Here is a 13,524-nt window from a genome sequence, read left to right on the forward strand (position 1 = left end):
CAACGGAAAAAAAAAAAGAAAAAGAAAAAAAACGTTTGTGAAAAGATAAAAAGCAAACGTTGAAGTGGCGAGATTCGGTAAACATTACAGTAAAATGAGAAAAGTTGTACATGACCACATTGTAATCTTTTTAGTTTGAAATTTACGGCTTTAACTGCTTAATTACAACATCCTGTATACCTTAATGAAATGAAAATATGGCTGAGCCATAACAACGAATTCGTAATTTGTCTTTTCTTGCATCGTGTTGCTTATTAAATATATAGTTTTTGTGCGAGATATTCGGTCATATATCATTGCAGGTGTTTGGTCTCTGATGTGCTGAAACATTTTGATGGAAAATAAGAAGGAAAATTCGACAACTATACAAATACAAATAACAAGTGAACAAGAACTAGGGCTCGGCCCCGCGACGATCGGGCACGATTTTGGTCGACCCGCGCGGTTTTTTTTTTAAAAGGACAAACCGGTGCGGTTCGGTTTGCCGTTTTTTTCAAACGGATTGAACCGCGGTTTGACGGTTTGTATCGCGGTTTTACTGTTTGCACCGCGGTTTTACGGTTTGCACCGCGGATTTGCGGTTTGCATAAGACAATAACATGAGTAACAGATTTTGTCGCCAGATGGCGAAAGGATCGACCAATTTTCGATCGCGATGCCTACAAGTCTGATCGGAAATTTGATTTACAACAAGTTGCCGATCGCCATTACGCTCACAACAATTAGTGATAATTACTTGATTTGGAATTTCAGCATAATTTAAAAAAAAAAATTTTAATGGCGGTTCAAACCGGTTTTGCCCAGCCGCAAACCGAAAACCGAACCGCAGTGAAAAATGACCAAACCGAACCGACGGTTTGACGATTTTTAAATGAAAAACCGCGGTTTGCCCCGATCAAAGACGATCGGAGCCTAGCCCTAACAAGAACAAATTTTGAAATGAAAAACAGATACAAAAATATAAGTTTGGCAACTACGGGGAAAGTGACAGTTCTTGTGAAAGCGGAAAGCGAGTCCAACACAAACTCATTTTCCCGTGTAATATCTAAAAGGTTACGAGAAACTAGTCAAGAAAATTGGTTTATGTGGTTACATCATTTTCACTTACTCTGTGGGTTTTATTTAACCACAAAAAGTGGTGCTCTACTCTAAGCTTACTAATAAATCAAAAGAAAATAAAAGAAAGAACCTATGTCGGAATTGTTTTCGAAAATCTTGATTGAAGAGAGAATGTTATCGCTACCTTTTCATAAGGAAAACATGACCCATCTGATAACGCAAAGGAAAAAGAAAAGAACGCCAAGAAGTAGGTAAAATTCTCTGGTTTTGCATGTGTCTACATTTGATCACTTCCATACTGCTGACCACAGAATTTCCTTTTTTATAGAAGTTAAGAAAATGGCTTAAAAGATACAGATCCAACTGAATATCTTGGTCATGCAGACACACCTTCACAAGAATTCAGGATACTCGTTGTCTGTTTAAAAAATCACAGACCCATCAAAAGGGTAAATACTTGTCTTCTGCTATAAGACACAGCATACAGTCATTTCACTCATTTCTTTTATAGAGGTAGGTAATGGTGAAATCAAAGCCAAATTTTGTTTCATTGTAGTTAATAATGGATACGGTGGGTTTGATAAAGAGCACCTTCCTTGTGATCACTTTCCTATGAAGCACTTTCAAGATCTCTGAGTTAACTTTTGCACACAACTATCTCCCATTTGATTCACTGGGCCTGATTTCAGGATGGCATCTATATGAAACCACCAAGCTTAGCTATGGTATCCCTTTTGTGTTATTCTTTTCCAAGTACTATTTAAATTGGTTATTTTTAACTCCATATTTGTTGATCTAATAATGTGTTATTGTCTTTCTGTACCAAAATAGGATAGTTCCATACAACTGAAAAAGGCTGTCACAACATTCCCGCATATGGAGTTACTTTGCCTTTTATGCGATCAAATCTCTGAAATACTTGACATTTAACTGCCAACCTTCAAAATTGTAAGTTTTGAATTTTAGACATTAACCGTCCTGATAACTATGGATTTTTACAAACGAATGTATAAATGCTGCATAGTATAAACGTGTTAGATAGTGCAGATACACTATCGCTTATTTTAGTTTCCTTGTTTGTATAAAAAAATGAGATAACCAATGGTTATGCTTGGTACTTTCAGTGTAAACAAATAAACAAAACGGTAGGTTTATTGTAAGTGTTTTTTTTTTAAGTCTGGATGCCTTCAGAAACATCAGTAAAAATATAATGCTTTTTATTTGACATCCTGTAAAATGGTAAACTAGTATTAGTTGCCACTGGTAACTAACGACAAAGCTAAAGTCCTGTAACTTACCAGGACTTTAGCTTTGTCCTCCAAGGAGCTGCAACAACATTATTCTACTCCTGCTCCTATTGTGTACAAGGGTCTCTTGTACATCGTGCTGCTCCCAACCTCTTTAAACGCAAAATCAATTACGAAAATGGCAACATCGCCTTTGATCAAGAGCAAGGTACAAAAGTTGACAGATTACAAATAGTGATGTAAATAGAGTTATAAGAGCTAATCAAGAGGTCAGTGTAGCTCTTATTACATACGCCATTTACACTATCGTTTTACTTGCATTCTGCAGTGCAACCTTATATGTAATATTTTAAAAATTGTTCAAAACCGTATTAGCAATTCACAGACACAATGACAGCAGCTATTTATGAAAACCCCGATTTGAAAAGAGAAAGGCAATCTTGTAACTTCAACAAGGATGAAATTACCCACTTGATTGATGGTAATATAGAAAAAACAAAATATCGACGTGAACTAGGTGAGTTTTATTTAAAGAACTTTAATCTGACTAATAAGATCATGAATAGTATACCACACACTGACATAATGTTTCATATAAAGCAATATAATTCTTATGTTTTCAAGTTGAGTACATTTTGTCTGACCCAAGCCTGAAGGATCCAATTCCTGTGGAATATTTAAGTCACGAAGAAAGATATGCTGCTGAGCTAAAGAAAGCTTGTTTACTAGTACAGAAAATGAAGGAGCCTGTGCCCCAAGAAGCTAAATATGAAACTCTGAGGTAAAAAAATTTAAAAAAATAAAAACATTTTTGCCCTTTCAAGTGATACCAAATATTTTGAAAACAACACGAAGAGAAGTAATAGGGATTTCATAATTGAAACTAGATGCCAATAGCAGTTTTCTTTTTCCCTATTAAATTTCTTGCCTTTTTCACACAATGCTTTAGGAAAAGGCAAGAAAGTGGTAAACCCCTTGATATTGGTGTTGGCCCATCATCTGTCATTCTTAAGGAAGGAAATTCCTTAGGACTCCACTTTGTAATGTTTATACCTGCTATTATCGGCCAAGGGAATACTGAGCAGCAAAACAAGTGGCTTCCACGTGCCTTAAATCTTGAAATAATAGGAACATATGCTCAGGTAAATACAAAGAATTAGACTATGTTCCCTCAACAGAATAAGAATAATTTACGTTCATTGTTCTTCTTTATGACAGACGGAGCTTGGCCATGGAACTTTCCTTCGTGGGCTTGAAACTAAAGCTACGTATGATCCAGACACTAAGGAGTTTGTTCTAGAAACCCCTTCATTATCTGCCTACAAATGGTGACAGTTATTTTGTTTAGATTCACATAGGAAAACAGAAGCCTAATGAAACTTAATCGTTTTCTAGGTGGCCAGGAGGGTGTACGTTTACTTACGATGCTTTAACCAATTATAAGTTCATTCAATACACGTTTGATTTTTAGTGGGGAAAACAGCTAATTATGCAGTCGTGATGGCGCAACTTTATACACAAGGAAAATGCGAGGGAATTCATCCGTTTTTGGTTCAGTTACGGGATGAAAACACTCACGAACCATTACCAGGTAACTTGTCTTTTCACTAAATCTTCAAACATTTTAAGCCATTGTTGGAAAATCGAATCTTATAAATGCTATTCTTAGGAGTTTCTGTGGGCGAAATTGGTCCGAAATTAGGTTTGAATTCAAATGACAACGGCTATTTAGGGTTTGATAGAGTACGGATTCCCCGGGACCAACTACTTATGAAGCATTCACAAGTCCTTGAGGTAATGCGAATTTAAATGAGGTTATATGGGTGTTGCAGATTTTTCAGGAATTTCTTAGTTTCCTTGTTAAATTTCAGGATGGAACTTACGTCAAACCGAAGAATACTAAACTTGGCTATGCAACGATGGTCTACGTGCGTGTCTTCATTGTGCAGGTATATCAGAAAACTCTGCGAAGGGTTTCGTTCTTTATGTAGATGTATAGTTCTTTTGGCTATTAATCTGTTTTCATACTAGGATATGGCGCAACTACTACGTAAGGCAGTCACTATAGCTACCCGATACAGCTGTGTAAGACATCAGTCGGAGTTAAAACCAGGGTAATATGAACTAGCAGAAAAGTTACACCTGCTGTAGTTACTTACGTAAAACTTAAAATTAAATAGAGAACCTGAACCACAAATTCTTGATTACAAAGCGCAACAAAACAAAGTGTTTCCTGCTTTAGCTGCAAGCTTCGCATTCCATTTTGCCGCGGAAAAAGTTTGGAATTTGTACCATCTTGCAACTGAAAATATCGGCAAGGGCGACCTGCAGATGCTGCCTGACGTAACGTTTTACAACTTACTGTTATTTTTGACTTTATATTTAACGTACACCGGTTAATTTACAAAGCTTCATGGAATGTCGTGTGCCATGAAAGCGCTATCGGCAAGTGAAACGGCTAAATTTGTTGAAACTTTACGCCAGTCATGTGGTGGTCACGGATATATGGGTATTTGAAATTGCAACGTTTTTATAGTTCCCTATTTTCATCTGGTGTTCCTTTCACAAGTCAACAGCGGCTTTCCACGATTGTATGCAGTAGCTACAGCTTCAGAGACATACGAAGGAGAAAATACTGTTTTATGGTTACAAGTTGCCAGGTAACTTTCAAAGTGGCGTTTGCTAGTAACGGCCAATTAGAAACCTTTTCTTAACTTTTATTACAGGTATCTAATCAAAACACGCATGGACGGTTCGGGAGGCCAGAGCGTAGCCTACTTGATTGGTTCCAATTTACCAGACAATAAAGTGATTGAACTTAGTCTAGACGGTATTATTAATCTCTTTCAGAGAGTTGCTGCGGGGTTAGTATTTTTCTTTAATGTTCGTAAACGAAGGTACTGATTATTTAACTTTGGAAATGCAGTTATGTAGATGTTGCCATGAGAGATCTTGAAGAACATGATCGCCAAGGCATGGCATCCTATGACGCATGGAATCACGCGTCCGTCCAATTAATCAGGGCAGCTCAAGCTCATGCACGTTATCTCGTGGCTGACTGCTTTGTACGCGCCGTCAAAGAAGACAAGTTCTCCGGGCCGGTTCGTTCAATCCTTAACCACCTTTGTGAATTCATCCTCATTTATTGGCTAGTAGAGCGTAGCGGTGATTTTTTCATGGTAAGATAAACACATTTTACATTTAACTGCTTTAATTTTCATACTCACGATCTTCCAATATTTTCACAGTTTGCAGAGCTCAAACCAGAGCATCTATCACAGCTTCAAGCTAAGTACATGGAATTACTTAGCATAATCAGGGGCTATGCCGTAAACGTTGTTGATTCGTTCGATATACGTGATGAAGCACTTGGCTCCGTCCTCGGTTGCTGGGATGGCAACGCTTATCAAAGACTTTTCGATGAAGCATCTAAAAGTCCTTTGAATCAAACTTCTGTTCACAGAGAGTCATTTGAGAAATATTTGAAGCCTTTGATGCAATCAAAGTTGTAGAATATTTTTTCAATATTCAACTGCCTTTGGTAATTTTCACAAAATTATTATGCAAGTAACGTCTTCCAGCTTCAGTTATGGTTGTTATAACGCAAATTTATAGTTTAGCATTAAAAACAGTTATATTGAGTTCAAAGTACATAACACATTGACAAGTTTTGGGCAATCGAAAAAATTCACTAATCATTTTCTTATTGATATAAACTGGGCATGGCCGCGTTAGCATTGAATTCGGAGAGCTTGAGACCAGCGTATGTGTATGCGAATCGATTGCTCCACAACAGAACAATGTACCAGCTTGAAATCAACGCAGCTAAACCATTCGTGACAGCCGAGGTTGAGAGGTAAATGGGTAGAAGCTCCAATACTTCGGAGCAAGAGAGCGGATCGTAGGTGAAAACTTCATCCTGTCGTTCACCACCGATGCACAAGCAGGTCGAATTCAATCGGGTATTTCCCGCGAGTGTGGTGTTCATCGTCGGTGACTGACATTCCATCGCCATGAGCTGTGAAACGTGGACGCTAGCGAAGACACAGGCGCAAACACAAGCTGCTGTAGTTAACATGGCTAAACATGCGTTGCATATCTACCCAACGGCCAAAGAAAAAGAAACGAGAGAAGATATATTTAAAAGTTTAGTTTCATCTATAAAATTATCACAGCAGGGGTTCCAACAAGGTAAAAATACCATCCAATTAAATTGGAGAGAGTAGCTGTGGTAGGTTTCGCAAGTTGGGAGGGGATAGGTTAGTTTCTACCCAATATAAGCTAAAACATATTGCTGCTGTCACGTGAAGGTAATAATGTAACTGCGCAGGTTGAAAACCCCGTTACCCCGCGGTGCTTTTGAAAGATCTTTGCGTCTGCAGTTTTTTCCAGCCACCAACTTTCTCTTCTTTTTCCTTTTTGAACTTTTGTTTGTTTTTCATCCACTTGATACGTATTTTTTTTAATTTAGTATTTGCTATAGCATATCCAAAACAGGAGAAATATAATGACTTACGATATACTGAACTCTGACGACGAAGACGCAGCAGCCGCCTCTCATCCCTGGGTATTGCTTCCGGCAGCAACATAAAAGGAAGAGCCCAAAGACGCCGGATAAAATCAGCTGTCATGTAAAAAATATAGGGAGTTGTCGTTATAGGAAGGAAAATGATAAAGCCATCAGTCAAGATCATCATTGATAAATACATACTAATACAAAGACTTTTTTTCGTGACCCAAAACGACATGATTACAGAAATGCCGCTCCAGTGTGGCACGTCTCGAATGTTGAGTTGAGGTGACCAAAGGAGAAGGTGAAATGCCAGCGCCAGTAGAACGGAACCCAGTAGAACTTGAATCACTACCAAAGTGGAACCCGTCCGATAGTGGTGGATCACTGGAGGTAGGTACTTTCGCGGCACTATAAATTTATTTTAAAAAAGAAAAACATTAAATAAAACAAAACAAGTTTCTAGTGTAAGTTTTACTATGTCGTAGTTTGATATTCAGCTTGTATGCATGCCTTGAAAGAAGGATTGCTTCGTTGACTCACGTAAATTCACGTCAGCCTGACAAGTAATCCAACCAGCCAAGTGGGAGGATTTATTTATTTGTTTATTTGATTGAAATGCGTTAAACTTTTTCTGCTTTTACTCGTTCGTCAGGATGTTTTCTCACTTTTCAGTTTTAACACTTCTATTCGACGTGGGAGACGTGTGAGTCTCGGGCGCCATTTTATTGGTGCAATCACACGTCTCGATCGAGGTCAGCTGAAATGTGGCAAATGCACAAACACAGTTGTCTATAGTCGACCTCAAACAAACGAGATTGTACACCGAAGATTGGACTGCCTGCATTTAGTTTTTCTGATCAGTTGGTGATTCTCGAATCGACCATAATTGGATCGAAAACGAAAGCCCAATATAGAATCCCTTGTAAATCTGCTTAGTTTCTGATAATCAAGATGGGGTTTAAATTCTTTGAAGATGTAGAAAGTCGATTAAAGTAGAAAACGGAAATTCTCAATCTGAAAGCGTAGGGAAAGTCCATACAAGTTTATCCTTTTTTTTTCTTGTAGCAATTGTTTTAATGATTTTAATAGCTACATTTTTGAGAACTTTGGCATCGGTGGAATGTAGCTTTCACAGCTGATTGAGCCTGATAAAATTTTTCAAATTGCTACAACAGTCAGTGGGGATAGTGTCCTGTTTGCCACGTGCATCAGCCAAGGCTGGCCATGTGGTTTTCGTCGTTATAACACATACAGTGTAGTCTTCATCATCCCATGCTCACTGTGAAGAAAGATGGAAGTCGGAAACCGATATTGCAAACACGACGAGTCATAAAAAGTAAGTGCAGTTTTTTTGGGTCCATTTTTTGAGCGACACACCGTTAGGGCATGTACAAACAGGTAATAATTTTTCCCAGTTGTGGGCGTTTGTCGGCTTTTATCTATACTTTGTATTTACTATCAGTTAATCCGTTAAATGGAAGACTTCCTACCAGTGAAGTGTGGTGTTGTAATTGAATTCGTTTCACAATATTCAATTGGTTTAAGAACCTCATTACGCAGAAATGATAAAAACGTACGTAAATTCCAAATACGGGGGGTGGGATGCAGTCGCCATTTTGGTAAAAAGGACACCCGTAAAGTTTACAGACATAATTGATTTTCTTTTGTTTCGGAAAATTTTGGTTTTTACTTAGCTTTGTTTTTTGTCTGAAATTACCCTATGACGTGACCATGACGGGTTTGCTGGCCCATTAACTTAGGTTTATCGTCCCCCCCCCCCTTTTTTTTTTGTAGCCCATCAAGCACAAAAAGTTTATCTTTAATTCATAGAGTGCCCTTCCTCCCTCCACTTTTCAGTTAAAGCTCAACGACCTTTACAGACAAAACACTCTCGCCCCCCTCCCACCGAACATTTCTCTTTCTCTGACTTCTCTGTTCTCACATTGAGTATTGCGTTTGCAACTGGTTGATGCTTCCAGGTGGGAAAATGGGTGCTTATTCTCATATTCACGAGGGCCGGAAGCTGCTGTGAATACTTTACTTTAACCTTTTTCATTCTACGGAAGGGGGAGGGGGAACTAAAATAGCAATCCAACCATTTTCGAATAATTTTACTATTCCGATGTTCATCGTCATTGTTAAACTATTGATCAGCGAATAGCATACAGAGCCTCGCATTTGCGTCGTCGTAAATACGTGCGCCCTAATACGTTCAAAAGAAACATGTTTCATCAGTATCTGTTCGACACAATGAACTTGTTACGTTCTGACCATTACATAAAGAGCTTCCGCTATGTACAGTTGGTACACGTTTGTCACGGTTGCTATTGAGTCATTTTGTGGTACTCATCGCCATTGGACTTAATCCGGTCCTTAGCAATGAATCATAATTTATCGAAAAAGGGCTTGTCCGAATGTTTAGAAGGTCATTGTCAGCTTTGTTTGCAAATCCAACATTGCAAACAGAACGAAACATTTAGAAAGGGAAAATTGTCAACAATTTCGACTGATATTTTTGTTGAGTGGACCGTAACGTTCAGCGACATTTGTCCGTATTCTACTTTTTTTTTCCTTTCTCCATTCCACGCAAGTCACGAAATTTTATTGAGTATTTAATGGCCCTTGTCCTCTTTGGCGGCCTTTTTTTTTTGGCACGATTTTTTTTTCCCATTTTGAATAAAATGAAAATGCAATAGGATTCCCTCACGTCACGCCCACTCAACGTGCGCCTCCAACCATTGCAAAGAGGTGGGAAAAAAATAGCCATGACAGAATAATTTTCTTTTTCTTGTGTCATGCGATAAAATAGGTAATATCGAGGCTATACGAAGGAAAGAAAGAGAGAGTGAATGAGTGGCCCTTTTTTTTCATATCCGCCAGCAGCGACAACAGTTTATGCAACGGGCCAAAAAGTCTGTTGGCGACGACATACCTGCGTGATCACGTCACTACATGCTGAATCAGCTCTATCCCGTTTGTTTGCGACACATTAGACATAAAATTTTTACGTGAAACGCTATTGAGGGAATGTTTGTGCCTTTTGTGTTAGTGAAGAAAGAAGCTGATTGAAGACGAAATGTTTGAAAGAACCTTTTCCTTGTTGTTGGCTGAGGCAAATCATGCGACTATGTCGCAACGAATTGCGGGTGGGCGTGTGCCGTGGGCCGGTCCGCAAACTCGGTTTCACGGCCAGCCTTTGCGGGACGGTGGTGTTCATCAGGCCGGCCATGCTGGGCGCTCTTTTCTCTTGTTCGAGCTTGACGAAGGCGTCGGCGTCTTGTTGCTGATCAGTGCCGTAGTAGATCATGCTAGGCCACGATCCTCTGTATTTCGATGGCTCACGGGGCGGGCCGATCGGGAGCGGCGGTGGTGGTCTTTTGGCCACAAACTGCTGGCCTGGGGTGAACGGATGAGGGATAGGCTGTTGTTGCTGCTGCACCAAGTGATGGTGTAGTCCGTGAGGCGTCACCGACAAGAGTTTACTGTCGCACAGACTCCTTGGCCGTTGCGTGCCTCGAATCCCGGCCATACCACTAGCCGGCGGCTCCATTGTTCACGTAGCGAATCACGGAGGAATGTTATACTATTCCTACTCTCTCTCTTTCTTGGGCTCACTTTTGTGTTTTCGCCCCCCTTCTCTCTGTTGCACGCTCTCACTCTCCACCTTGAGAAATGCACAGTTTAATGTCAGTCGTCTGTCACGGTGCTGGTATTCATACACCAGCAGCCTTCGCGTTTAACACACACGTTACACACACACATGAACCGGCGCCCATATATTTTTAGTTTCCTTTTTTGTCTCCCGTGTTCACAAAAAAAAAAAAAAAAAAAAAATTCGAGGATGCTTTGGGGGACCGAGCGTAAGGTCGAACTAATTTTTTTTTCCTTCCATAAAGTAGGGCCTCTAGTTCTTTTGTGCGCGTAACATACACACAAGTTGAAAGAAGAAAAATTACTATATAGCTTCGAGAAATGAAGATGAGTTGGAAGGGGAAAAAAAAAACAGAGCAATTTATTTTTATCTAGTGCTTCCTGTTGAAAAAAAAACTTTCTAAGAGTGTTTGGTGCCGGCGCAGTTGAAGAACATCAAAAAAGTTTGGAGTTAATTTTTTTTTCTCTTTAAAAAAAAATAGACTAAAAGTATTTCGGTTAAAACACGAAAATGTTGGGCAGCGAGAAAATGCTTAAAATCTCTTTCCGTAGTTTTTTTTCGACGGATTCTCACACCTCACATTTGATCCGCCTTCCGTTTTGGGGACGTGCACTCGTTCACACAGATGATTGATGTTGTTGGTCCCGAAGGGACTAGCACTTTGATTCGAATTTTCCCAAATACCACACGAAACGTAATTTTCAAAAATGTGCGGTAGCTTCTTTAAAAGATTTTTTTTTGTTTACTGTTTTCAGTTTCAGATTTTTGACAGTCGAAATCCAAATTGGGCGAATGGCGAAAGTTGAATCAATGACCGAAGTAGAGAGAGTCAATTAAAACAGGTAGAACAAAAGAATGTTGTTGATGGATTCACTTTGAACAGCAAAGCTTTCGTGACAGATTATGGCCAAAACAAAAGCCAGCTGAAAATTTGCATCTCATTTGGGTGGCCAAGATACGTCGACATTTTTGCGCGGGAAAGTTGATTTGCACGTAACGTCCAGAAAGCGGATTACGGGTTATAAAGTTTTAAATTTTCGAAGAAAAAAAAAGAACTCGCACAAGTCAATAATGAAATTGTACTTTATCCACTACACTTATGACAGGCGTAAATAGCGATGGTGATGACTTCGAGGCAGGTGCCACTCATCTATCCTTAACGCCATTTTTTTCAACGCGTGTTTGACTACCGCTGATTAGGGCCGTCGTAGGAGTAGAGCCATCTCGTTCACACAACATTCCCCCACGAAACCATGTGTAACTTTAGAACCTTTTGTAGCAACAACAGTGATGGTCCAATGAAAATTAATAAAGAAATGATGTCGTTGAAAAGCGGAAACGTAAAACTGGGGCTGGAAAAAAGGGGGACCCCCCCGTGGTTGTTTTTATTGCTGAGGGAGCTTGCGGTCGGTTGATGTTTCCCCGCCGAAGGACCACGAAAGACTCCCGACAGTCAGTCACAAGTCGACAACAACGAAACAGAAAGAAAAAAAAAACGAACGAACAACCTATAGACACACACACGAACGCAGACGGTTCACAACTGGCACGCAGCTGGAGGTTTCCATTGCCCGCCGCCGCTCTACACGGAGCGCAACAGCACATTAGAGCACAGCAGCTAGTCTCCTCCCCTCTCCTTAAAGGCGGGTTGTTGCATTTTCGCCTTTGTTATTTTATTATATTTATTTTTTTTTTTTTTTATTTTTTGGTGCGCTGATCTTCGATGTTGTCCGTTCATATCCTTTTTGAGAAGCTCTTATTGTTCTCCTCATCTTTATTTTGTCGTTCGGCTCTCGTGAGTCCTTCAACAATCTTGTTATGGAGAATGTGTACGAGACGACATTCCGGTTTTCCTTTTTCTCCCTCTCGTTTTTCCTATTTTATCATTGACGGAATGCTGTCTCTCTCTTTTCTCTTGTCGGTACATTTTTATCTCGTTTAGAGACTCTCAGCGGTCGCATTGCCTCAATTTTATCGTTATTATCTAGCCAAAAAAACGTTGAAAAAGATATAGAAAGGCTAACGTTTTCGTCTTTTGACGAGTGAGTCATGAAATAGCGTAGGGCCGTGCGATACAGGAGGTAAAATACACCTATCAGGTCAATGCAGTCAGCTGTTTCGAGGGGTTTCGATCATCATCACGCAGCTATCGGGGATGTTTGTAACGCCCACTATCGTGGCCGTTACCACGCGCGAGCTATCAGTTCGATGGAGTTGAGTAATAGACAATCTATTTTCTATCTATTGGATATTTGTAACCTTTTGACCAAACTAGATAGCCTAACTTGTAGGTTTTATCTATTTAGTATTCCCTTTTTCTTTTCTTGTTTTAATCTGTTCAAAAGTCTACCGTCAGACCTATCTACCTACGATGCAACGTTTGATTATTTTTCATTCCCGCTGCATATGCTGTCTAGTAAAGGAAATTTCTTTCAGAAGAATTTTTCTACTACATGTGTGTGTGTACCTGCTTTGCATTATGCATTTACTGTACCACGAACAGAAAAATAGCCTTCGAATGATGACTGTCGTCGGACATTCACTCGGGACGTGTTTCGAATTGGAAATGAGCCTTTTCGTTCGTCCACCAACAGAAAGAAAACTCTTTTTCTTTTTGGGGGACGATTGTGAGCTTTTCTCTTTTGGCTTCGTTTTTGTTTCGTTATTATTATTTACGCAGCGCCCTATATTCCCGTTTTTAATCTTGAATTTATGTTGTTCTTATTTATTTTTTCCCATTCGGACGCGAAAAAAAAAAGGATAATTATATTAATGCTTGAAGGCATCACTACAGCGTCCATTTACCTACGATGCGACAATAAAAAAAGCCCGTAGCTCCGGCTACTGTTACACTCGTATACTAAACATACATCCATTGCCTAGCTCAGCATAGTTTTTTTTTTCCTACAACAAAACCAACGATACGGGTTCCTTTTTATATCATCCCTTTATCGATATGGAAAAATAATAAAAGAAGAGGGGGGTGTGTGTAAGCCCAGTTGGATATGGTCAAAAGTCGGCCCTTTTGTAGATAGCCAAGAGCTTCCCTTTTT

General features: G+C 39.5%; 2 protein-coding genes across 3 annotated transcripts in view; one reads left to right on the forward strand and one right to left on the reverse strand.

Moving 5' to 3' along the window:
- The first annotated feature begins 2,516 nt into the window (after positions 1 to 2,516).
- LOC130689843 (probable peroxisomal acyl-coenzyme A oxidase 1) overlaps positions 2,517 to 13,524 on the forward strand; it is a 66,213-nt gene continuing 55,205 nt past the window's right edge. The window contains exons 1-15 of one of the 2 annotated variants that reach the window (XM_059496080.1): positions 2,517 to 2,823; positions 2,931 to 3,087; positions 3,256 to 3,448; positions 3,525 to 3,634; positions 3,702 to 3,715; positions 3,778 to 3,897; positions 3,976 to 4,100; positions 4,178 to 4,255; positions 4,338 to 4,420; positions 4,487 to 4,649; positions 4,716 to 4,815; positions 4,876 to 4,966; positions 5,033 to 5,170; positions 5,233 to 5,485; positions 5,555 to 6,048. In XM_059496080.1, the coding sequence (XP_059352063.1) occupies positions 2,697 to 2,823; positions 2,931 to 3,087; positions 3,256 to 3,448; positions 3,525 to 3,634; positions 3,702 to 3,715; positions 3,778 to 3,897; positions 3,976 to 4,100; positions 4,178 to 4,255; positions 4,338 to 4,420; positions 4,487 to 4,649; positions 4,716 to 4,815; positions 4,876 to 4,966; positions 5,033 to 5,170; positions 5,233 to 5,485; positions 5,555 to 5,818 (2,016 nt within the window). In that variant the 5' untranslated portion in view covers positions 2,517 to 2,696 and the 3' untranslated portion in view covers positions 5,819 to 6,048. Of the gene's footprint in view, positions 2,824 to 2,930; positions 3,088 to 3,255; positions 3,449 to 3,524; positions 3,635 to 3,701; positions 3,716 to 3,777; positions 3,898 to 3,975; positions 4,101 to 4,177; positions 4,256 to 4,337; positions 4,421 to 4,486; positions 4,650 to 4,715; positions 4,816 to 4,875; positions 4,967 to 5,032; positions 5,171 to 5,232; positions 5,486 to 5,554; positions 6,049 to 13,524 lie in introns of those variants that run through there. The other variant, XM_059496081.1, reaches the window with a different exon arrangement.
- On the reverse strand, positions 5,922 to 10,857 carry LOC130690370 (uncharacterized). Its single transcript, XM_057513385.2, has 4 exons — positions 9,910 to 10,857; positions 7,061 to 7,227; positions 6,823 to 6,930; positions 5,922 to 6,405 (listed from the first exon to the last, which is right to left on the reverse strand). The coding sequence occupies exons 1-4, from the start codon at positions 10,367 to 10,369 to the stop codon at positions 6,010 to 6,012; spliced, it is 1,131 nt and encodes a 376-aa protein (XP_057369368.1). The 5' UTR covers positions 10,370 to 10,857; the 3' UTR covers positions 5,922 to 6,009.

The sequence above is a fragment of the Daphnia carinata genome, chromosome 7, assembly GCF_022539665.2.
Source record: "Daphnia carinata strain CSIRO-1 chromosome 7, CSIRO_AGI_Dcar_HiC_V3, whole genome shotgun sequence".
Taxonomy (NCBI): Eukaryota; Metazoa; Arthropoda; class Branchiopoda; order Diplostraca; family Daphniidae; genus Daphnia; species Daphnia carinata.

Excerpts from the sequence above, each read along its gene's own strand:
- LOC130690370 (XM_057513385.2), bottom strand. The coding sequence starts at position 10,369 with ATGGAGCCGCCGGCTAGTGGTATGGCCGGGATTCGAGGCACGCAACGG. Across the intron at positions 6,931-7,060 it reads CACACTGGAGCGGCATTTCT|CTGATTTTATCCGGCGTCTT; the intron begins GTAATCATGTCG and ends TTTACATGACAG. Across the intron at positions 6,406-6,822 it reads TCGTCAGAGTTCAGTATATC|ATATGCAACGCATGTTTAGC; the intron begins GTAAGTCATTAT and ends GCCGTTGGGTAG.